The following is a 24,527-nucleotide window of genomic DNA, read 5'->3' on the forward strand; positions in this document are numbered from 1 at the left end:
ATCCGAAGTCGGCTTGACACGGATCCTGCTTTTTCACATGTAGAAAATGACACGTAATGCGCTGCTGTTGCTGACCCGGCACCATCGTTTGCTGGATTTACGCTGCTGTCTTGTGATGATGTTCAGAGGAAATCCGCCAGGACTTCGAGTAGTTATTGGACAAAATTATGTTCCAAAATTATTTACACCTGATTGCAAGCTTTTGTGTTACTGCTTCAAATATCTTATCGAAAGAAATCTTTTCTAACAACACCACACATCGAAAACACATTTTGAAGTTCCGCTGAATTCCACTGAATCGCTTAAAAGATGTAAGCTTTTGCCCATAGCTTGTGAACTTTAAATATCATTTTCTCAGACTCGGATAAGAAATTGTTGTACCAGAATTATTTCCACCTTATTGCAAACTTTTTTGTTACTGCTTCAAATATCTTATCAAAAGAAATCTTTTCTAACAACACCACACATCGAAAACACATTTTGAAGTTCCGCTAAATTCCACTGAATCGCTTAAGACGAATTTACAAAATGGCTACACGTGAGATTTTTCCTATACCTTGTGAACTTTGAAATCATTTTCTCAGACTCTGATAAGAAATTGTTGTTGGTGTTATCACGGATAATTACTTACATCTTTACCTTTTATTAAGGGTAGGAAATAACGCAATAGGATTTAAATTATTCTGGAAATTGATTTTTGTCCAACTTTAATAAATATTACTCGACTTCCTAGTTGATTCTGTCTTAAATACTAGCAATCAACTGAAATACTCTTTACATAGATTGCAACCGAATGACCCGGTTTTGTGGACTTTTTAAATACCTCCTCAGGATCGTACCGTTACTGATGTTCGAGACAAGGAGTTGCATATAAACTCTAAATTTAATTTTTTAGTAATTTTCTTCGTGCAACCAGAGTGTGCGCTTATTTGTGCAATGTACCTTATTACATATAATTTTCGCGATACTTTCCCTTTTATTTTGCGAATTTTGATATTCCAAAAAATCGCGAAATAAAAGTGACGCGAACAATAAGTGTCGCGAATATGACATGCCGCGAAAAGTGACTCACATTATACTAACAATAAAAAAAATAACTTTAGTACCACTAAAGGAAGGAAGGAAGGATCAGTTTTGAGTGTAAATGAATGTTGTCGTCAATTGGCTCAAGAACAATAACTCATGCACATACAAACATGACATGGCCTACTTGTAGACATTGTAAGAAGTGCTCTGTTGTCTGTCGGTGATGCGCGCATGTGTTTGTTTCCACGTTGTAAGCTCTGAAAAATATCAATCTTTTCGGTAGTTTCTTTGCGAATGTGAGAGTACGCGTTTTGTTTTAGCAGGTTTAGTTGGAAATTTGAATTTGCCGGCTTTCGAAAAAATACACGGCTGGGACCGTTTTCATGGAAGTGGTCCGTATGGCAAAATCCCGACCAAGAAAGAACCAATCAAAACGCTCGGATTTGTCTAAGACTGGCTTTGCCATACAATAGAAGTAAATTTAGTAGTAATAGTGGTAAAGGGGATATGAATGACGCGTAATTTTAAAAAATAAATTACTCACCCGAAGAAATTACACACGCACAGACACACGACACACACAGGAATCATGAAGTAAACGATTGGACGCAATAATTTGTGTAAAAGACGCGTTCCCTCTGCTTTATTTATCCTTTTTGGGTTTGTGTTTGTTGTGAACTCAACGGCAAATTTCGGTGAACATGCATCGCTTAAAAGATCATATTAATCGTAGTACAGGTATGAAAAACGGCATCTAAGCCGGTATGCTCGGTGCGCTGGGTACACCCGGTACGCCTGGTACGCCCGGTACACTCGGTACACTCGGTACACTCGGTACACCCGGTACACTCGGTACGCCCGGTACACCCGGTACACTCGGTACGCCCGGTACACTCGGTACACTCGGTACACTCGGTATACTCGGTACACCCGGTACACTCGGTACGCCCGGTACGCTCGGTACACCCGGCCGTACCGACTGTACCGGCCATACCGACTGTACTGGGTGTACCGAGTGTACCGAGTGTACAGAGTGTACCGACTGTACCGGGTGTACCATAAACAACGCGATATAACTCAAACAGTTCCAACACAATAACAAAAAAACGTCCAAAGCTTGCAAAACTGACAATCTCAATTAAAATATCGTAAAAAGCGATGCATCTAGTCGAACAGACGAACATAGCTAAATGACACCAACCGTTTCGCCGACCAACTTTGGCTTCACAACCAAAGCTCGCGTGTGATTGGTCCGGTACGTCTCGGTACAGAATTTATAAAATCAGCCAAAATCAGCCAATCAGAGAGCCGCTTTGAATCGGTGCAGGACAACTGACCATAAGACATGAATAACAACCCACTAGCAAAGCAGAACGAAGATAAAAGTTATGTCACTTATTTTGTGTTTGGCTCCAAACATCTCTAACTGATAAATATTTGGTGTCCTATATATTTATTATGAAGCTGCTATTGGGGGGCTATTGGGGGGCACAATTAGCATTTAAGCCGGCGGCAAGCACAAGAACAAGGATCAAAATTTGTCCTTTTTGCAAGATTGCGCTTATGCTTGCGCTTGTGCTTGCGTCGCTAGTGAAAACCAGGCTTGAATATTTGTACACGCGTTGTTCATCTATTGTTTCCTTGGCCACTAACTAAGCACTGAAGAATTTGTCCCAGTATAACACAATTAACACACCACTTTTATTACGAATCTGCGGGCTAACACTCGACAAAATTACGCATTTTTTATTGTGGCCGAAGGCCGTACAGTTGTTTGTAACATTCTTTTAGAAATATTATGTACGCGATGCAAACTTTTTGTTTTCCACTCAGTAGAACACAAACTAGAACTGAACGCGTCAAACGAAAACGAGAATCCTACGGTATTTGTGAGGCTCCCCCCCCCCCCCCAGGGATTTAGGGAACAAGGGAACGTGGAACAGTGGACTTTGTTTCTCTGAGTCCTTCTAGATAGGCCTTATCACGGTTTTCGACGCCATCTTGACGGGTAGGCAAAGCGGGTAGAAATTACAGTGTTTGTATGGGAATCCGACGGCAAATATCTTTTACAAAAATTGAATTCTTGATAACTTATGAATTGTAAATTTAAGGCACTAGGCAAAAGTTTTTATTCGCCGAGTTGGAAGGATGTAGCGGGGCTAGAAAGCGTTCAGTCACGTTTTTAATTTCCCATACAATTGTCTGTATTTTCTCTGCAGATTTGAGTTCCGGTTTAGTGAGTTGACGCCGTTCACGGGAAAAAATATAGACAAATGTATGGGAAATTAAAATACATTCCCTGGTAAGAAAATATAACAGCGATAATGCACCCAAAAATGTCTAATAAAAAATATTTTCCCGTGGTTTTTGCCACTCACTGGGAGAGAAATGTTATCACGCAGGTATAAATTATAGAAGGGAGTAAAGATTATTTTGGTTGAAGTACATCTGCCGGCGATGGACTAGCATCATGGCCCATCCATGAGTAGTAGAAATGGTTCTAGTCGCTTAATGCCACGCGTACGTAAACCGTGGGTGGGATGACGAGCAAAGTGAGCAGAGCGAAGCATGAGGGGAGCTCTCCCCGCGAGCTCTTTCTTCTCCAGGCCACGCTCGGCTCGTTTTGCTTTGCTGAATTCTCTTCTCCCTATTTTCTGCTGGGGAGCCTGTTTGCAGACTACGGTAATCTCGCGATGTATGGGCCACTTGGCCCCGACACAGACCAATCCTTGATACGACAGATAAGCAAAATAAATGTGTGTTTTAACGCCAATATAGATACGTTGCAAACTAAACAAGTTAATAGCTGACTCATTTCTCTTTTTTTGGAACTTTTTGTTTATTCATGGTTTCTTGATTTGCATTCGTATTCCCTTTAGGTGACGTATTCAGCACCCACAGCGAAAAGTATTCCCTTGAGAGTTTACAACAAAAATTTGGTTGCAGGAGTGAATTAAGCCCCATTTCTCCTTCTCTTATTTTACTTAAACAAGCAAATAAGCCGAAAAAAAGGATATCAGGCTTGTAACATGTAATAATTTTTATTTATTTCTCCGATTTTCTTTTTGACCAAGTTTTCCTTTGCTTAAAATAATTTACGTAATTAATCTGTATATACTTAATTACAATACATGAAAAATAACAGAAACCCTCTAGTCACCTTATACTCTCCTTTTTTTTTCGTATATAATACCCTTATTGTCCCTCATTTAAATTAAATTTTCTGCAACGACATTTTTTTTTTTAAACGAATGCCGTGCACGTGTAATAAAATAAGAAATTCTACATAATATTTCAATTTTATTAAAAGAATGTCCGTAATAGCTAAACTGACCATGTGCTAAACTATTTGATTTCGTTGATCAAAACTACCTTTACCTGTAAAACGTTTAAAACTAAAACAGCTTAACTTTTGTCTCTGTGATGCGGATGTAATGAGCAATGTAATATCGTTCTTATTAGTGCGTTAAGAAAACTTTCCTGTGTTGCTTATTCATTTTTCAAATTCTATCATATGGAACGCTTGAAGAAAATTTTCAAATTTGTACCCTAGTAGACATGGGTTATTTGATTAACATAAGGCATACCGTAGTGCTGTTAACTGTACATATAATTACCGGCAAGGAATATCTGGTGGAATTGATAACAGGCCTTATTCGATTCACGACAGCTGTCTCGATGCAAATCACCAACGCGATTTTTCTGGGGCGTGGATCATCAATCAGTACCGATCTCAGTATACTGACGACGTTTTTACAGCTTTTGCATGCAAACCCGCCAGCGTAGTTCTCAAATCATTCCAGATGAAACACTCATCTATCAAACTACACACAAAATATGATTTTGGCAAAAGAAACTTGACTATCACAAGCCGATTACGAAAATTCTGAAAATTGTCTCCTTTCTAATGCCTTCCTCCTGACAGACCACGAGACCAATTTCCAATGTAAAAAAGCTACGTAAATCCTCATGGCAGCTAGCGTGAATTAGGTCTTATACTTCCAGTGACCAAAACATAAAAATCTTTAAGATAATGATGAAATATATTTTCTTTAGGTTATCTAAGTGGTCTAAAATCTCACTTTCTCTGTCCTCTTTTAAAAAGGTTAATAAAGATCGAAACATCATCTAGAACAAACACAGTCCGGTCTAAATTCTTTGAGCAAAACAAAGAACATTTTAAATGACTGGTACGAGGTTTTTATAAACTGCTTGTAAAGTCAAGGAAGGGAAATCTTATCTCCCATCCCATCAACGATAAGATCAGTGTCATGAATTCAAGCAGCGTCTTTCCTCAATACACCGCTCCACTTCCTTGTGACCAAACAAATTAGCACATCCAGTCGGGGTAGACCCTTCCTTGTTGACTGCATGCAAATCTGCTCCATTATCCAGCAACAGGCGAACTACTTCCATGTGACCGGAACTTGCAGATACGTGCAGCGGAGTATTTCCACTGGCATCAAGCGCATTGACATCACTGCCTGCATCAACTAACACCCGCACGATATCTGCCTTACCGAGTGCAGCCGCAGCGTGAAGAGGAATGCTGCCTTCAGAATCTCTTGACTTTACACTCGCTCCGTGTTCAAGAAACAGACCAACCATGTGTGTATCACCAAAGGCCGAAGCCAGATGGAGAGGAGTGCTTCCTTCATTGTCTCTAGCTTTCACATCTGCTCCTCTTTCAACGAGTATACGAGCAGTGGGTTTCTGATCAAAAACGGCGCAGATGTGAAGTGGAGTACAGCCTTTTGCGTCTCTCGCTTCAAGATTGCTGCAAATAAAACCACAATATGGATAAGAAACAATTCTTTAACGAGCGCGCTTTGGATGAGGTGATAAATAACCATCAAACGCAAGGCGGGCAAATGCTCAATATTATTCTATCAATTTCCATATACACATTCCGGTCATTGATAATTAACAGTTTGCAAGGCAATCAGAAAAGTAGATATGCAAAAACCGAGGTCGAAAATTTACTTATCAAAATAACCACAAGGGAAAATTAGGAAATTCACGAATAAAAAGTTCAAGTGATCAACTGTTCTAAAATCATTAATGGATTGGAGCTTCTTCAGTCACGTTGAATGATCTATGAAAAGATAAAAAAAAAAATTACAGATAGTCGTCTTACCTTCCATGATCAATCACAACTATGACAGTTTCCATGCTCCCTGCACAGCAGCCCACGTGCAGAGGTGTGCTGCCTTTATAATCAACAGCATCAGGATCACCGCCATGCTTCAACAGAGCTTTTGCCAAATACCTGTCATTAGCGTGCAGGGCAAGATGAAGGGGGGTACAACCCAACTCATCTATAGCATTTACCTGTCCCTCAGGTAGTGAGAGTTTTTCTACCATATCATGAGCACCAAAACAACTCGCCATATGCAGGCATGTTCTTCCCTGTACATTAGTAGCAAGGACATCGCTTCCGTTTTCAATGAGCAGGCTGGCAATGTCATCCCTACCTCTGGAAATGGCTATGTGAAGAGGCGTGTTTCCTTCTTTGTCTCGGCAATGAACATTTGCCCCTGCTTTCAACAGAAGTCTTACAGCACCGATTGAGTATGTATAGAATGCTGATAGGTGAAGAGGAGTACAACCATCTTCATTCACTGCATTAACGTCTGCACCATTTTTTGTCAGTTTCAAAAGACTAGGCAGGTGTATAGCAAAATGAAGTGCTGTGTTGCCATGTTTGTCTGCTACTTGCACGTTACTTCCATGTTTCAGTAAAATCTTCGATCCTTCTCTGTTGTTCGCAGCAAGACTTACTAGTAATGGCGTCTGTCCTCTGTTATTAACAGCAGACACGTCTGCTCCTCTATCCACAAGGCTTTGTATCATCTCTGGAGTTCCTCTTGCAGCTGCTCTGTGTAGAGGCGTTTCTCCATTCTTGTCCCTTGCCTCAAGGTCCAATCCGTGGTTTAGAAGATTGTCCAACGTAGCGACGCTATTAGACGCTGCAGCAAAATGAAGAGTTGTTCGACAAGTTACCTCATCAACAGCATGTTGGTCACCTCCATTCTCAAGATATGTTTCCAAAACGTTCCATTCCAAGCTCCAGAAGTTACGGCATTCGTCTATCGCTCCAAGAAATGTGTGTCCACTAGAATCTTTTGCATTAACGTCGCTTCCGTGAAGAATAAGAAACTCAATCAACTCTCTACATGCGCTTTTCACTGCTAGATACAGGGCAGTTCTCCCTTTGTTGTCAACAGTTCTTATGTCACTCCCATTTTGGAACAAAACTTCGGCAGCATCAAATTGTCCTCTTGCAGCAGCGAAGTGCAAGGGAAGCCAGCCTGTTTTATCAGCTAAATGAACATCTGCACCATGTTGAATCAACATCTCCAGGGTACTTCTGTGGCCCTCGTATGCAGCTGTATGGAGAGGAGTGCGATTTTCCCTGTCGAAGGCCCCAACGTCCGCGCCTTGCTGAAGGAGCCACTCAATACAAGCTGTGTTACCAGTTGCTGCGGCAATATGTAGAGGCGTCTCTTTGTTGATGTCTGGTAATTGAACATCAGCTCCATATTGTAAAAGGAGCTCACAGCATTCCCTGGTGGCATAATGTACATAATGAAGTGGAGATCTCCCAAATTCGTCAGTGACGTTCACAGAGCTTCCATGATCCAACAACGTTTTGACAACGTTGCTTTCATCAGTGTCTGTGTCTCCATAACGAAAACTTTCGACAGCAAGAATAATAGGAGTCTTTCCCTGTTTGTCCTTGGTATCAACACTGCTTCCATGTTTTAATAATAATTCAACCATAGGCAAACCACCACAAGCTGCTGCTTCAGCAAGGGGCGTACGACCAACTGCGTTTATGGCTTCCAAATCAACGCCATGTTTCAACAACACTTGGGCTGCATGGACACTATTTGAAGTTGCTGCTATATGCAAGGGCGTCGTCTCTTCTTCATCACCTTTAATCTTTGGATCAGCACCGTACTGGAGTAACATCTGGACAAGTTTACCATTGTTGTTTTGCGTAGCATGGTGAAGGGGAGAATAAGAATAGACATTCTTAACGTTTGTCTCACAACCGAGTTCAAGAAGAAGCTCAGCAACTCTGTCATAATTCATGGAACAAGCTATCTGAAGAGGCGTTTCAAATCTGGCATTTCTGATGTTAATATCAGCACCATGCGTGAGAAGAAGCTTGGTAATTTCCATGGCACAAGGGCGTGGAGCAAGCTGAAGAATACAAGTAAGAGCTGTGTCGCCTGACATATTCCTTTCATTTACATCCACACCCTTCTCTAAAAGAGGCGGAATCGAATCATAGTCTTCACGATAGGCTGCTGATGTCAGCAAAGTTTCACCATCTTCCAATTTCTTCAAAGTAAACTCCTCATCGGAAAGTAGTTGAAGAACATCATGGGAACAATTCTTAGCAGCAAGCTCTGCAAGAGAAGTATTTTCACTATCCGAGTTCGAAGTATCAGCTCCTCGTTCTATCAGAAGTTTAGCTACTTCGGTTTGCCCCGCTTCCAAGGCGCAGTACAAGGGGGAGATGTGTTGCCTTTCGTTGCGGTACCACGTAAATTCATCTTCTTCTTCCTCGCTGTCCTCACCGCCACTGCCCCTGTGATCACCACAACTATCTTTTGCATTTTTCATTTTAGTGGCATTGATGTTAGCTCCTTGGTCTAAGAGAAAAGCGACCGTGTCACGATGTCCGGCCCTAGCCGCTTGCATCAGAGGTGTTTCGCCATATCTGTTGACTTCATCAACGGCCTCTAATAAACCTCTGTCAAGGAGAAGTTGCAGTACATCTGTCAGCCCTCGTGCAGCAGCTACTGCAAACAAATTTTCGTCAACAAGGTAACGATCATCCCTGTCAACTAGCTTCAAATTGCATTCTTTTTCAATCAAAACCTTACATGCAGCAGCTTCACCTCCATGAACGGCAAAGTACAAAGCTGAGCAGCCAGAAACGTCTCGTGAGTTAACATCAGCGCCTTGATTTAAAAGATAGCTGATTGTGTCAGATTGGCCCTTGATAGCAGAAGCATGCAATGGTGTTCTACCATAGGTGTTCCTTGCATGAATGTCAGCCCCTTGCTCGACAAGATATTGGACTAACTCCAGACGAGTGGCCAAATGCAGAAGTGTATCCCCTTCTGACGCCTTAGCTAATATATTCCCATTTTTTTCAAGAATAAATTTGACTACATCTGTTTGGTCTCCTTCAGCGGCATAATGTAAAGGCAACCGACCTTCTTCATCGCTTCTATTTAAATTTCCACCATTCTTCAGCAACAAATCAATAATTTGCATGTGGCCCTTTTGTGCAGCTGACATAAGAGGAGTCATACCGAAATAATTGACTTTCTTTGCATCGGCACCATGCTCAAGAAGAAGACGGACAGCCTCTGTGTGACCGTTTTCAGCAGCAAGAAACAATGCTGATGTTTGGTCGAAATTAAGTTTTGAAACATTAGCTCCAAGCTCTATTAAGCGTAGCATATTTCTTATTTTTCCACCCATTGCAGCATGATGCAGTGCAGTGTATCCCATAGCATCTTGCATCTCTAAAGACGCACCTCTTTCGGCAAGAAACTCTACAACGTCTTCTTCATTAAACCTGGCTGCCAACATTAGAGGTGTCTCTCTATCTGCACACAGGTCGGGAGACAGAGAATCAACATGCTCACCACAATCAAGTAACCTACGAAGATGCTCAACTTGTCCCTTTTTTGCAGCCAAATGTAGAAGGGACTGAGATTGGAAATGCTTTGTGACTTTTTCAACATATCTGCTTATCTGCTTATGCTCTTCAGAGACTTGTTGTCGCAAGACAGTGTAGATTGATTTGCCTGCGAAACTCGATGCATTGTGCCCAACCTTTAAACTAAAAGCTATGGCACTGTCAAGTTTGTCTGGACTATAGTTCAAGATTGCGCTGACAATCTCAATGTCTCCTTCAATGCAGGCTGACTGCAAACGGCTCAGACCGCTATCCTTGTCAGGTGTGGTCAGTAGATTAAAGGCCAAACTTTTCAAGGGCAGCTGAAACATAAAAGAATTCATGGTCTGAAAAGTGCTGAAATCCATGGTCTGAATAAAGCTCATCCTAGCCGAAACTAGTTCAATATCATCAACCACAACAACAGGAATTAGTATCTGATCACAATTGGTTCACAGTCCTAAAATATATGTTGTGGTTCAATTTCACCCTTGGTACAATTTGGTATTTTCCTTTGTTCTTACAAGTGTAGAGTGTAATAATCGTTGACTCGTATTTTGTAATAAAACTGAATTTAAGAAGGACTTTAAATAAAAACCGCGCTTGCACTGGCAGAAAATTGAAAAATCAAATTCCTTCATTTTTTTGCTCATTAATAGCTTTTAGGTAGATAAGAAACCTGATGTATTTTGTTCCCCCCAGAAGTCTTCTAATTTCGAGAAAAAACCCAAAGTCAGTTTTCGTGATCGGAGCCTCAAAAGTGACACAATTTTCAACCCGAAATTCGCTATCGTTAACTCTCGTCGCGTTCACAAACAAAGCCACATTGAGAACTTTGGATGCTTTCTATCAACAGAGACACTCTTTTCCATTCGCTAAAATATAATTTCAGGGCTTAAGCAAAACTCTTCGAACTGAAATAATTAAAAAGGTGGGGAATACTTTTCACGATACTAGAAAGTCGAATTAAACGGCAGTTTTCAACGGAATTATTTAATATGTGGTATAACTCCAAATTTTCTCAATTGTCGTTTAAACACACATGTAAATGTTTATCTAAGACATACCTGAGGATTGGCTCGGGTTGTTGAAGGCAGCATATTTACCAATGCATCGTAGTCCCACAAAATGTTGTGATATCGATCAAAATAGCCTAACTGACAGCTACACATTTCTTGGCTCCAAAATACAACAAAGCAACTGTTAAGCGCGAAATTCCTTTTGCATCTTCATCCTTAGCAATTTTCCTTCATCGTGGTTCTTTTCTCTTGACGAAAGTGTGTACAGAACTCCAGAACGATCAATTTGCTTCCTCAAACTGCGTTGGCGGTGCTGGAGAATTGTTTTGCGTTATTTTAACTCCGTGACATTCTCGACCCCAGAGCTCTTACTGCGCAGACTCACTTACGTCACAATATCGTGTTTCATGTCACGTGTATTATGTCACGTAAGTCACAAATGTAATCTTGTGGGATCTTGTGGCAAAATGGCGAAGAGGTTTTGCGATCAAAATGGACCTCGGTTGGCTTTTTTATCTCACTCTTCCGTTGAAAAGGGAATTTCGCAATGGAACATTCGGCAAGAAGAAGGAAAGACGAGCATTTGGGGTTAAAACATTCATTATCGTGGCGTTTGGCAATTAGAAGTATTTACACAGTCGATACACTGTTTACGGTCATGCTGCGAAAATTTGCCGAAGTTTGATGCCCTCTAAGTGAGAATCTTTCCAATAACCCGAGCCAATTCTCAGGTATGTTTAATAAGAATATCTGTATGCACGTTTGAGCAAGAATTGAAAAAAAATTAATGTTATACCACATGCTAAATACTGCCGTTGAAAATTACTATTTCATTCAAATTTTTGTTATCGTAAAAAGCATTCCTCGTCAGTTCATTTTTTTCAGTTGGAAGAGTTGCGCTAAAGCCCTGAAATTATATTCTAGCGAAAGAAAAAGAGCTTTTATGTTGATAGGAAGTGACCAAATTTCTCTGCGCGGTTTTGTAAGCGAACGCGAGTAGTGTTCATAATAGCTTATTTCGGGTTTAAAAGTTAGGAAATTTGTGACTTCGACCACCGAAATCGATTTTCTTTGTTTTCTTAAAATTAGAAGACCTCTAGGGGAAACAAACTACATCAGGTTTCTTATCTACCTTACAGCTAATAATGAGCAAAAAACGAAGAAAAATCGATTTTCCAATTTCTGCCAGGAAATCAAATTCTTGCTCGGCCGTTCGTAAAAGTCACTCTTAATAACTCAACATCTCGACTTGACTACATGTTCCACCATGTTCACTCAACCTCGTGCTAACTAAAACATCTCGAAACTTGTCAAACTGGTTTTTACACTCGCTAACACTCAACATGGAAGTGAGGCCGTTATGACACTCCCCACCTTGACCACTGTAGGGGTCAAACAAAAACTAAAGTCAAACTTAAGTGTTCAAAAGTTCTCTTCTCAACAGTTCTCCTCGAATTGCGGCATTCCGTCGTGGTCGCTGGTTGCCTGAACTGCTGTTAACTTCTGGTTGTGGTCCTGGTAATTGTGTACTCGGCGTTGGCGGTACTTGATTGTTGCTTGATTCTGCTCGTACTTCAATAGGGATCAAGTGCTGAATCACTCTCTTCAGAAGTTGAGTTTTTCCGTTACTGCTCAACACCTTGACAATAGCTGCTCTGACCTTTCCATCTTTTCCTGGGATTAACTGCTCCACTTTACCCAGTTTCCAAAATGCTCTGGAAGTAGAGTCATTCTTGAGAATAACAACGTCGCCGACAGTTATGGTGTCGCGGTTACCATTGACAGACTTAGCTGTAGAGTTCTCTCGTAAACTTAACAGATACTCTCGTCTCCACTGCTTTGAGAACTGTTGCAGCAACTGCCTGTGATGTCGTTGTCTTCTGGTTAGAGTATTGTGGGTGCTCATTATTTCAAAGTGCTCATCGTTTGGCATTGCACTGATCTTGCGACCATTGATCAAATGGGACGGTGTCAGAGGGTGTGAAATAGACTCCTCGTCATCATAAATGTAAGTGAGAGGTCGTGAATTGATGATACTTTCGACTTCCACCACTAATGTGTCCAGTTCATGGTAGTCTAAAGAGGTTCTCCCCACTGTCTTCTTGATGCATCTCTTCACGCTTTGGATGAGTCTCTCCCTGAATCCTCCCCACCATGGGGCCTTCTCTATGATAAATTGCCATGTTACTCGTTCATTGGAGAGATAGCATTGAACTTCTCGTGATTTGACGATTTTCTTGATCTCTTTGGAGGCAGCTTTAAACGTTTTGGCGTTGTCGGATATCAGTGTTGAGGGTAGTCCACGCCTTTTTGAAAATCGACGAAATGCTTGTAGAAATGAGTTCATGCCCAGATCAGGTGTGAGTTCTAAATGAACGGCGCGGGTTGTCGCACACGTGAATAGGCAAATGTAAACTTTCTCTGAAATCTTCTCACCTGATTGTTGCATTGGACTTGTGACGTACAGAGGTCCGGCAAAGTCTACACCCGTATATGTAAATGGAGGGGCGTCTGCCACGCGCATATCAGGCAAGTCTGGGGTAGACTGAGGTTTAAATGGCACGCCTTTGAACTTTCGGCAAATGACACATTCTTTCACAATTCTCTTTGTTGCTTCTCGACCACGCAAGACCCAGTACTTTTCTCGCAGAGTCGTAAGTGTGTCCCTGACTCCATTGTGCTTGACTTTTGCATGAACATCCTTTATCAATAAGCTTACAAAGTCATTCTTGGAAGGCAACAATATGGGATTCTTGCTTGTGGTTGGGATATCTGCATTGTCTAGTCTTCCTTTGCATCTCAATATGCCCTTGTCATCTTTGTACAATCCAAATTACTTTACTCTTGGTAATGGCGTCACTTGAGAATTCTTTGTCAGGAAATTAATCTCGGCTTCAAAATTGCTTGCTTGGATTGACTTAATCCAGTACACTTTGGCTTCATTAATCTCAGAGGCACTCAGCTCCTTTGAGGGTTTGCCAGCACAGTCTGACACGTTCAACTTCAACTTGTTAATAAACCGCAAGACATAGGCTGAAATGCGAAGCAATTTCATCAATGAGCTGTACTTCTTCGGGTCGATAACAGCAGTGAAGTTAATCGGGGTTGAAGATTCTTGAGCACTTAACAGAGAATGAGTCACACTCGGAGGACATTTGACTAGTTCAATCATAGCTTCTTCGTTATCTGCTTTCATTTCTGGCAACTTTGGCCAATCGCTGTCTGGATTCTTCAAATAGTCAGGTCCATTCCACCAGAGCGAGCTCTCCACAAGTTCCTTTCCAGATAAGCCGCGCGAAGGCAAATCGGCTGGATTTAGGGGACCTGGACAGTAATTCCATGAAGCTTCGGGTACACTCTGGCGAATTTCTTGAACACGGTTTTGTACATATTGTTTCCATGGTTTCTCTTGCTTTATCCAGTAAAGGACAGTTGTTGAATCCACCCAAAAGGTAGGTTTGATTTCACACGGCAGCGACTTCAGCAGGTTGCTGACAAGTCTTGCTGAGATGGTTGCACCAAGTAGTTCCAGTCTTGGTATGGTTTGCTGTTTGATGGGTGCCACTCGTGTCTTGGATGAAAGTAATTTGACTTCAACATGACCATCTTCGTACTCGGAACGCAAATAGACCACAGCGGCATAGGCTTTCTTTGATGCGTCACTAAAGGCATGAATCTGAATGTCAGTCGGTGACATACTTGAATTAAAATAACAACGAGGTACGCGCACATTGTTCAGTTGTGTCAGGCTAGACACAAAGTTCTTCCACAGCTTTTGACGATTCCCTTGTAACTCGACATCCCAATCAAACTTCTCCAAACAAAGGGACTGAAACTCGCATTTCATTGTAATGGTGAATGGGCTCAAAAGTCCTAGAGGATCAAACACTTTGGCTGATAACTTAAGCAGGGATCTCTTAGTGACTTGTAGGGTGTTAGCATACTCGATCAGTTCCTTAAAGTCAAATGACATTTCGTCTGATTCGGTGTCCCAGCAGACTCCAAGGGTCTTTACTAGCTTATCTGACACTTGGTTTGGACCAATAGTGGACTTGGTAAATGATTCGTCTTCTTCTTCGATCGGCTGATTTACTTCCTCGGTCTTCATTTGCACCATGGCTTTTTCTTCGTTGTCGATGAGCTGAAGCAAACTAGCAGAGTTTGAATTCCATTTGCGCAAGTTAAAACCTCCTTTCGCCATCAGTTCCTTCGATTGCTGATACATTTCAAATCCTTCTTGCACATTACTAGCACCAGCCAGTAAGTCATCGACGTAAAGCGAATTCTTAATCAATTCAACCACTTCGGGATAGCGTTCCTTGTAAGAATCTAAATGATGTGTAAGGGTAGCACCTAAGATGGATGGCGATGGCCTCAACCCAAACACAAGTCGGCAAAATCGCAGTTGAACAACTTCTGAATTGAAGACAAATGGGTCTTTCAGCCATAGGAAGCGAAGCATATCTCGGTGGCTTTCTTGAATGCTGATCATCAAAAATGCTTTCTCAATGTCCGCAGAAATTGCAATTGGATTCCATCGAAATCTAGCCAGCACATCAACCAGTTGTGGGATGTAATTCGGACCAGTAGGCAAGCAATCATTGAGGGAATGTTCTTGACCTGGCGATTTTGCAGAGCCATCATAAACAATCCGGAGTTTTGTGGTTTCTCGATTCTGGCGAATCACAGCATGGTGAGGCAAATAATGCGTATCTTCACTGTTCTTTGTTTCAACTTCTGGATTGGGAACCTTTTCAATAATTCCTGATGCGAGTTGTTCTTGAATGATGCCATCATATTCTCTCAAAATTTGTAGCGTTTTGTTCAACTTGTGATGCATCGATTTCAGGCGGTTGTAGCAGAGATTGTAATTGTCAGGAATTGGTAAACAGTCATTCTTCCAGGGAAGGTCGATTTCATATCTCTCACCATTGTGCTTTACACTGACAAATTCTTCCTTCGATTGGGAAACATCTTCTTTTGCTTCTTGAATTCCAATGGACTCGGTTTTCCAGAATCTTTCGAGGTTGTTTATCAATTCATCGTTTTCGTGCGGAGCAAAAGGGCAATCTCCCGAAATAACTAAGTTAGATGAAACAGTATCCGATGTCACGGAGTCACGCAACGGACCAGACAAAAGCCATCCAAATCTGCTCGAAATTGCTGTTGGGCCATAATCTCCTCGCACAGTTTCACCACCGACTATTTCCCAATAATAGTCCGATCCAATTAAAACATCAATCGATCCACAGTTGTCGTCCAACTTGTCTGCTAATTGTAGACCCTCCAAATGAGGATAGTTCACTTTGACCTTCGAAGGTAATGGCGAGCAAATAGTTGGATAACAAAGGGCGCTTATTTCGACTTCTTCGCCGTCGTGTCCTTTCAGTCGGAGCTTAACCACATCACAACTCTGCTTTCGGAACGTGTTTCCACCAAAGGTATTCAAATGCAGGGTTTCGGTTTTGACAGGCTTCAAATTCATTTTTGACTTTAAATTACTTGTTACGTACGAACGCTGACTGCCATTGTCAAATAATATGCGAACTTCTGTTGACTTTGAGTTCCCTTCATTGAAGGCCGTGGCCCTTGCCGTTTGTAAAAGAACTGTTCCTTTATCTCTAACCGTGTTTGTCGTGGTAGTGTTGCTGAATTCTCCTGCGGATGGTTTGGTGGTTGGCTTTTCCTCGCTGCGATGTTTTGACAAGGTTGGGCAGATTGATTGATGATGTCGTTCTCCGCAATGGCGGCAAACCTTCGGATTTTGGCAAACGCTCGCCACATGGCCAGGCCACAGGCAGTTTAAACATCGGCGTTCTTTCAGGAGGATCTCTTTACGCTGACTCGGGTCTTGAACTTTTACACAGGACGCAGAAAAATGAATTTCTTTACAGTAAACACACTTCACAGTAATATCGCTGACTTTGTTTGCGACCAGGGAGTTCGCGGATGGAATTGACGGTTTCACAAAGGGAGATTTTCGCGGGCTTTCGCCTGTTTTCACATGTTCGCTTGTTTCTCTAGCTTCAACTTCTTTCTTGATCGTTTGGAGCAATTCTTCAATCTTCCAAATTTCATCGGTCGTGTTGCGTGCGACTTGTAATCTAATTTCGCTGGGCAGCTTCGACATGACCACTGGTATCAACAAACTTCCGTATTGCTCTGAAGAAATTCCAAGCGAAGCCAAACCACGCACATGAACACTGATCTGATCGTAAACATATCTGAGCGACGCTGGACGATCGTTGTGGCTTGGCTGTAGTTTGATGAGCTCGTCCATATGAGCTGAAATAATTTGCTGCGGTTTACCGAAGCGATCTTGCAATATTTCCACGGCGTTGTCGTAGTTTGACGCAGTCAAAGTTAATCCAGCGATGGCTCTTGCTGCTGCTCCCTCCAATACTGAATTCAGATAGTTAAATTTGTCCACTTTCGATATTTCTCGGTTGTCGTGAATCGCTGATTGAAAACTATCCCAGAACGTGCTCCATTTCGTTACATCTCCACGGAATTTCGGTAATGACAGCTTCGGTAGCCTTGCTTTCGCTTTCGGTTCTTGACTTGTCGACGTGTTGCTTTCGTGATTTTGGCCACTTGTCTCGTTTGACCTTCGCTTTAACTTCAAATCGATTTTTCGTTTAGATTCCATGATCTTTTCCACCGCGCGTTGAGATTCTTCGATTTCATTCTCGATATTCGCCACGTCACACACCGTCAGGATTTTCTGATCGTACTCGTTTAGTGTGGACAATTTCGTTTCCAGTTGTTGATTTATCACAAAGAGACGCTCGTAATCATCGCTTGTCAAAGACTCCTTTTCAAAGATTCTATCGGCTTGTTGTGTTAACTTTGTCGTAACACCTCGATGTGCTCCTCTAATCGCTTTCAATCGGTCTAAATCCTCGGCCATTGCTTACTCGTTGTTGAAGTTTCTCGTCTTCTCGGCTATTGCTCACTCGTTTGATTGTCGTTCGGCTTCACTGCCCCACGTTGGGCGCCATGTAATAATCGTTGACTCGTATTTTGTAATAAAACTGAATTTAATAACTCAACATCTCGACTTGACTACATGTTCCACCATGTTCACTCAACCTCGTGCTAACTAAAACATCTCGAAACTTGTCAAACTGGTTTTTACACTCGCTAACACTCAACATGGAAGTGAGGCCGTTATGACATAGAGTAATACGTGATACTGAATATAAAACAGAGTAACATTGCAAATTGTAACAAGGGTGAATTGAACCACAACATACATGACCTGGTCTACAATCAAGCAAGACTGACTAATCACAGCTCCACTCTAAAACAAAGGATGGCAACCATTCATAATTGTCAATGTGGCTTTGCGAGTGTTTTTAAATAATGTACCAGTATGTATACCGGGTGTGATTTTAGGGACTGTTCATTTTTTATGGGCTAGGGGTGGCTGATGGGATTTGATAGATAGTCACTGTTATATATAATCCCTCCCCTCTTCATTGGAAATTTTTACCTGCCCCCCTCGAAAACAAAGTTTTTTTTGATAACCCCCCCCCTCCGCAAAAAAAATAATCAAGTGATTTCGACTCAGAATGCCAGTACTAGTTTTTTCGTAGATGTATAAGCAATTCTTTCTTATTATTACAAAAATTAGTACATTATGTGTGTGAAAATGAAAGAAATCATGGGGAAGTGTGGAGGAAAATAAACTTGGGGACCGTATTCTTTTGAACTAAAAAAAACAAAATATAAAACCTTAAGCCATTTCCTGACAGGTTTAAAATTAAAACACACGTCTTCGCCAATGGTTGGTACAGGAACTACAATTTGCAGCAAAGGTTTTTCGGAAACTTCAAATATAGTGCTTAGTAAATTCAAAATAATAAATTCAATAAATTCATAATAAATAAATTTAATAAATTCAAATATAGTGCTTAGCGGCAAATCCTTTTCAGTTTAGAATTTTTTTTTGCAAAATTAGATAAATAGAAATCAACATTGCATGGGGGGGGGGGGGTGTACAGGGCATGCGCAGTCCTTCGAATGGATGCAAGAAAGAAGTATAAGATCAACTAATGAAGATCACAGAAATCAGAGAAATGAGTTCGGCTTTGAGTTCAAAAGACAATCAACATTATATCCAGACCACAGCACAATAGCTAACCAACAACAGCAAGCTAGATGTTACCCAAACGGGAGTACAACAAGACAGTAAAACATTATGCTGCTATTGGTGTATCTATAGTTGGATGTCATTCATTCCATACTAGCCACCAGTCACAGTGTAATCCAGGGCTGTTAAAATAAGCTGCAACCGGGGCATTTCACCGGCTATTCCAAACTCTGCGCCGGATACTACGAATATTAGTAGGTCAGTTCTGAGTGTGTGTTATCAAGTTCTGGGTGTTTTGTAGCCACCACCCCACTACATGTAGATCCACCAAAAAACAAAAATAAGCCCATTCAAAAAGGCAATTAAGCCACAGAAACTAAGATTGGTGAAAAATTGTTGACAATTTCAGCTGAAATAAAATTAAATAAAAATTGCATCCATCCACTCTCCTAAAAAAACTGGGGCTAAAATAAAATAAAACAGCCACCTCTTTAAAAAATCCAGTAGCCATCTCTGAAAAGACATTGGAGACACACTGGAAAAGACAGACATCAAATCCACACCTTTTTGCAAGTTCTTGGCTAATCACAGGCAGCCCAAGTGTTTGATCTTATATAACAGGTATTATTACTGGAGCATTTGATAATCCACTTCTAGGGTTTTGATTGGCTATGACTGCCCACTGGATCTCAGCAAGGAGCACCTGCTTGTGGCCCCAGCTCCAAATCAAATGCCAGCTCGAGTGAGAACAAGCCACAAGAAAATAGAAGTGCTGAATAGATTTATTAAGGCATGGTCAAATATTTTGTTCTGCTCACAGGTTTCACCTGTAGCAAATGACTCAGAACCAAAACAGCGGCAAGCAATCAAAACAAAACTTAACAGCTGCTGTAAGACCTAATCATGTCACATGCTACATACAGGTACATGTAGAAGAAATATTGCCTTTGACAACTAATTCTTTAACAGTCAAATCTTAGGCCATTAAGTCAGAGGCAAAATGCCAAGCCTAGGTGCTGGCTTACATGTGGCATTCAATTACAGAATTTCAATATATATTTTCCATGTTTTGCCTCTGTAAATTGAATGCATTGCATCTACATTGATAATAAAATCTTTTTTCTGATTCAATTTAATAGGCAAATCATAAAATAAGTGAATTATATAGCATCCAATATGAAAATACATGAATAGTATTAGAGGTTGTTGGCCAGGGGGGTACTTGGGATTTCAAGTGACAGGGATGATCAAATTGGGGCAAAAATCAAGGCCCAAAAACCAAAACCCAAAAAAATCCCTTAAACAAAATGTAATCCCCCAAGACATCAACAGCGAAACACATTTGTTTGTACTTTATTTGCAGAACTATGCAGCCAATAAAAAGCACTACCACAAATCTTTCATTTTTCTACCCAAAAAAATCCTGGAATCGAAACTTTCAAACTCAAAAAAATCCTTCTATCATCCCCGTGACTTAACAAAATCCCAAGTACAAAGTTTGAGCAAGCCTCAAAAATATTTACCTTGATTGTAACAATGTTTTAAGATGTTGAAAAAAACTTTTCAGACAAGCACTAAAACATTTTTTTCTGTTTTTTAAGTCCAAATGTTCAGTTACTATACTATTGTTAGCATGAGATAAAGTGAATTTTAAATAAACGCTGTCCTCGTATAAACGCCGCACTCGACTCATGAAAAATTAAATAAATGCCCCGGCGTTTAATCAAATAAATACGGTACATGTAATACTCTTGGCTGAAAGATTGTCCTGAACATTTTTTTTTCACTTCTCAACCAATATTGTTCTGTTTTCAGATGATGGTTTAGCCTCAAGTATAATTTTATGATCCAATGTACCAGCTGCTTATTAAATTAAAGGGGTTTAGTTTTATTTACATCAAATATACATGTTGCTCAGTAAAGCAGATCTGTTGTCCAGATCTGTGAGCCAGAAATGAGAAATTGTTCTGTACAATGTATGCCTAAGGTGTTGATATCAAAGTCAATTTGGAGGCATTACAGATTTTACAGGGTTGCCTGGTTGCCATATGATCGCAGATATTAAACAAAAGGGGATCATGGTCAAACATAGTAACTATTGAGGTAATGTATATGAAATCATTCAGATATAAACTGTGGATGAATATCTGAGTGATTTTCCAAGAACCTTGGCACCCACCACCCAAAACACTCCCGGCTCCTACAAGTCCATTGCCCTCCCCCCAGGCTTGAAGGTTTTATGTCACGAGCCCAGCTGACAGCTGCCAGACCGACAGGGTGCCTTTAAAATTCATACAGGGAACCCATGACGGGTGTCATTAAAAATATTCACAGACTACACAAGGCATTCAAAATTCACACAAACATGCTCAAAGGGGCCAGAACCTAGCTAGGCCCAGCAGTCAAAAGTGACACCCTCCCCTCCTCCCAGCTTTTGACAGCTACTCGCCAGCTGGACACCAGCGGATAGCCCAGAGCCTGGGCAAGGTCCCCACACCATTCTTGATGCCAAGTCCCCCTCAAGTTAAGGTTGCTGGCTAGGCTAGGCTTGAACTGACATGCTTGGCCCAAGTTCAAGCAAAAACCTCGCAGCCAGGTTTCTGCGAATTCGCTGAGATATAAAAGTGATAAATGAACTTCACAGTGAATTTCCAATTTAAGCGTTCGGAATAAAGAAGAAAATTCAGGGCTTTAATGGAAGGGCTTCCCTTCTCTTCCCAAAAACATGAACTCACAGTTGATCTTGCTCCCAATGTGTGGCTTCATAGCTCTGTTGGTATAGCATCACACTGGTATTTTCAGGCTTCTTTTTTCAAATAGCTTACATTGGAAATTCACTGTGATGATCATTTATCACTTTCATAGTACCGGTAACTATAAATAACTGTGCAGTTATAAAGATTACAGAGTGATCTGTTTCCATTAGACATAGACAACAAAAATCTAACCACAGAATTGACAATCCTTTAATTGTTGCATGTCTTTTGTTCAGCAGTGGTTTCTCAATTATGAACCATTTTCATGATCCCAGGTGATCACAGGCAAACAATGAGACTAGAACATGGTTCGATTGCCAGTGATCCTGCAATTGATGCAGACAATAATGCAGGTCTTTTTAAAAAAATTAATTTAAAATATTTTTATTTTGTTAAGGTCCACATCAGCCCTGGGCTGCCCTGTTATTGACCTTTTCAAATGAAGTTGTTGTATCGCAAAAGTGTGTTTGACTAAAGGATCCAAGAATTTTGACAAGATGTGTTCCTGTGTTCGTGTAATGCACCTATCAATGGTTTGCCCCAGGATGGGGGGGGGGGGAACCCCAGGGAAGTTTGACTTTTTCTGGAAGCCAGAGTCGAATTCCCCACCCCTGGGCACCTAGCGAATGTCAAATTTCACATATCTCCACTTAAATTTCTAACCCAGCAGACCATTTAAGATGTCAAAATCCCTACCCTAGGAGAGCTCCACGATGTCAAATTCCCATGGGTTGCCCCCCCCCCCCATCCTGGGGCAAACCATTGATAGGTGCATAAAACCAGGCTTTATAACAATACTTATAATAAATCATCATAATTTACATGTCAAGGCCCTTGGAGGAACCCAGGGACCAGGGGCTGAATTCAGGTTTATTTATTTAATGTTTTTAATGTTAAATAAAATGAGCTTAAAATGATAATTATAAAATTGAAATAAATAATATTTTTTAAATGCAAATTGGTGTGGCGATTGGGTTTAACCTATTATAGGTTAAACCCAATCGCCACACCAATTATAAACCCTCCATGTCATGGCCAGGAAGTTTGAAGAAGTATTTTATTAAACTCGGTTGGATGAAACTCGTTATCCCCAATCCCAAACCCAAAACCCTTTTCTTGGCTAACGATGTGTGAAGCCACCATTCATATAAACATGTGATCATGAGCCGCGATCAGGAGTTCGCGACTGAAACGACAAGATCGGCGCCGGGACCGGTGGCGTAAAACTACTCGATCTAGCTGGGACTATTAAATTAGTGAATCATACAAAACTTACCACGCGTCTTCCGATAGAGTTGTTCATTGTCTTCTGTGATACAAGCAGCCTTTAAAATGAAGACCTGAGACAGCAAAAAATTCCGGTTGATTCGTCCTTCAACAAGCAATGTCAGCAGGTTTCCTTCTGACCAGCGGTTGGGAAAGAAAGCGGAAATTGTTCCTTTACTCGGCACAAAACGTCCCCAATGTCTTCTCGGCTCCCCGTCTCAGCAGGTATCACAAAATTCATAAACTAAATGGCCTTTTCTATTGACATTCAGGCATTGCCTCGTTGCGATAAAAAAGAAGAAAGAAAATTATCGGGGACACTTAACTTGCACGTACGTTTCATCATACCGTGCAACTTCCGGTTTCCATTTTGGTCTGTCTTCAGGTACCTTATTGTTACTTATTTTCGCGGGATTTCGCTTTTCAAAAAATCGCGAAATTAAAGACCCGCGAAAATTTATTTCAAACGTTTCTATTGTATTTTTAATGTTAATTACGTATTGGCCAAACGCGAAAATAAAGTCCCGCGAAATATGCCCGTTCCATTTCGCGAAATTAAGTTCCCGCGGGTAGTCTCGTTGGGAGCGTTGCGTGACTTTCCGAAAAAACGGCTGCGAAAGAGACTAGTCTTCAGACCATTCCACGGAATTTATCATTACGATGTAGGTATCCCCGTATTTCCGAGTTTTGGGTATCCCCAAGAATCCACTTATTTTCTTACAAGATTGTCTCGATAAAAATTAACTGTTCAGATTGTTAAAAATACAGGATGAGGCATTTTCTTTAAACATACGTGACAGCCTTCAGGTGGCCATTTTGATGTCGTGTGGCGCGAAACTTCATAGGATAGGGCCAGAAACGAAAAAGAGATACCAACAATTAACAAATACTTGAAGGAAATGTTGTCAAGAACATATAGATTACTTTATAGAAAGTGCGCCGTACGGATTTATATTCACGAGTTGCAGAACTTTGGAAAACGAACGAGTGAGCGTAGCGAATGAGTGAGTTTTTTTGCAACGAGTGAATAAAAATCAGAAAAATCCGTACAAAGCACTTTCTATGCTGTAATTTGTTTATTATATATACCCGGGCGGCGTATCAAACCGAACGAAATTGAACAAATTTTTCATCGAACTCAATCGAACGAAATCGAATCTAATCGAACGATTAAATTTGATTTTGTTCGAACGGTCATCGAACGAAATCGGACAGCAATTTTTTTTGTGAGTTCGATTTCCGAACCAAATCGACAAAATCGAAATTAGGCGTTCAATTTCGTTCGGAAAACGTACTTGTGCTCTAGAATTAGAAGGAATACATGCTACTATTCAGAAATGTAACTAGAAGCGTACCGTTGGAAATAGCAAAATTTGCAAATAGCAAAATAGCAAAATTTACAAAACTCACGAACCTCATTCCCGTGGTAAAAACCCGACTCGCCCCAGCGCCAGCGAAGCGACGCGAAGGATGATGGGACCCCCCCTCCCGACCCCCGGCGCAGTCCACCAAGACGGACAAAAGACGACGGGGACGAGCAGGTAAAAACCCGGGTAACAAATGCCCGGGAAATACTCTGTGTCGATCTGTGAATGTCGGGTCTAAAATTAAGTATGGAAATAAAGGAAACATAACTTTAGATGGCTGGATAACATAACTTT

The 24,527-nt window shown here is 41.0% G+C and overlaps 3 protein-coding genes and 1 pseudogene across 8 annotated transcripts in view; 1 reads left to right on the forward strand and 3 right to left on the reverse strand.

Annotated features, from left to right (window-relative positions):
* LOC144653985 (substance-K receptor-like) overlaps positions 1–3,983 on the forward strand; it is a 5,764-nt pseudogene extending 1,781 nt beyond the window's left edge.
* Positions 1–24,527, reverse strand: part of LOC144653892 (substance-K receptor-like) — a 106,621-nt gene that overhangs the window by 52,342 nt on the left and 29,752 nt on the right. The gene's annotated exons all lie outside the window — the stretch shown is intronic.
* LOC144653819 (uncharacterized) lies at positions 3,885–23,167 on the reverse strand. Of its 3 annotated transcripts, none has more exons than XM_078513918.1 (3): positions 22,877–23,167; positions 6,164–10,053; positions 3,885–5,803 (listed from the first exon to the last, which is right to left on the reverse strand). In XM_078513918.1, the coding sequence occupies exons 1-3, from the start codon at positions 22,901–22,903 to the stop codon at positions 5,296–5,298; spliced, it is 4,425 nt and encodes a 1,474-aa protein (XP_078370044.1). In that variant the 5' UTR covers positions 22,904–23,167; the 3' UTR covers positions 3,885–5,295. The 3 variants fall into 3 exon arrangements, with proteins under 3 accessions (XP_078370044.1, XP_078370045.1, XP_078370043.1); XM_078513919.1 differs by lacking the exon at positions 22,877–23,167 and adding an exon at positions 19,332–19,802; XM_078513917.1 differs by lacking the exon at positions 22,877–23,167 and having other exon boundaries at positions 6,164–10,202.
* LOC144653986 (uncharacterized) lies at positions 12,164–17,750 on the reverse strand. Its single transcript, XM_078514117.1, has 2 exons — positions 13,592–17,750; positions 12,164–13,477 (listed from the first exon to the last, which is right to left on the reverse strand). The coding sequence occupies exons 1-2, from the start codon at positions 17,657–17,659 to the stop codon at positions 12,164–12,166; spliced, it is 5,382 nt and encodes a 1,793-aa protein (XP_078370243.1). The 5' UTR covers positions 17,660–17,750.

Source organism: Oculina patagonica, chromosome 5 (genome assembly GCF_052425735.1).
Source record: "Oculina patagonica isolate OP01 chromosome 5, crgOcupat, whole genome shotgun sequence".
In the NCBI taxonomy this organism is placed as follows: Eukaryota; Metazoa; Cnidaria; class Anthozoa; order Scleractinia; family Oculinidae; genus Oculina; species Oculina patagonica.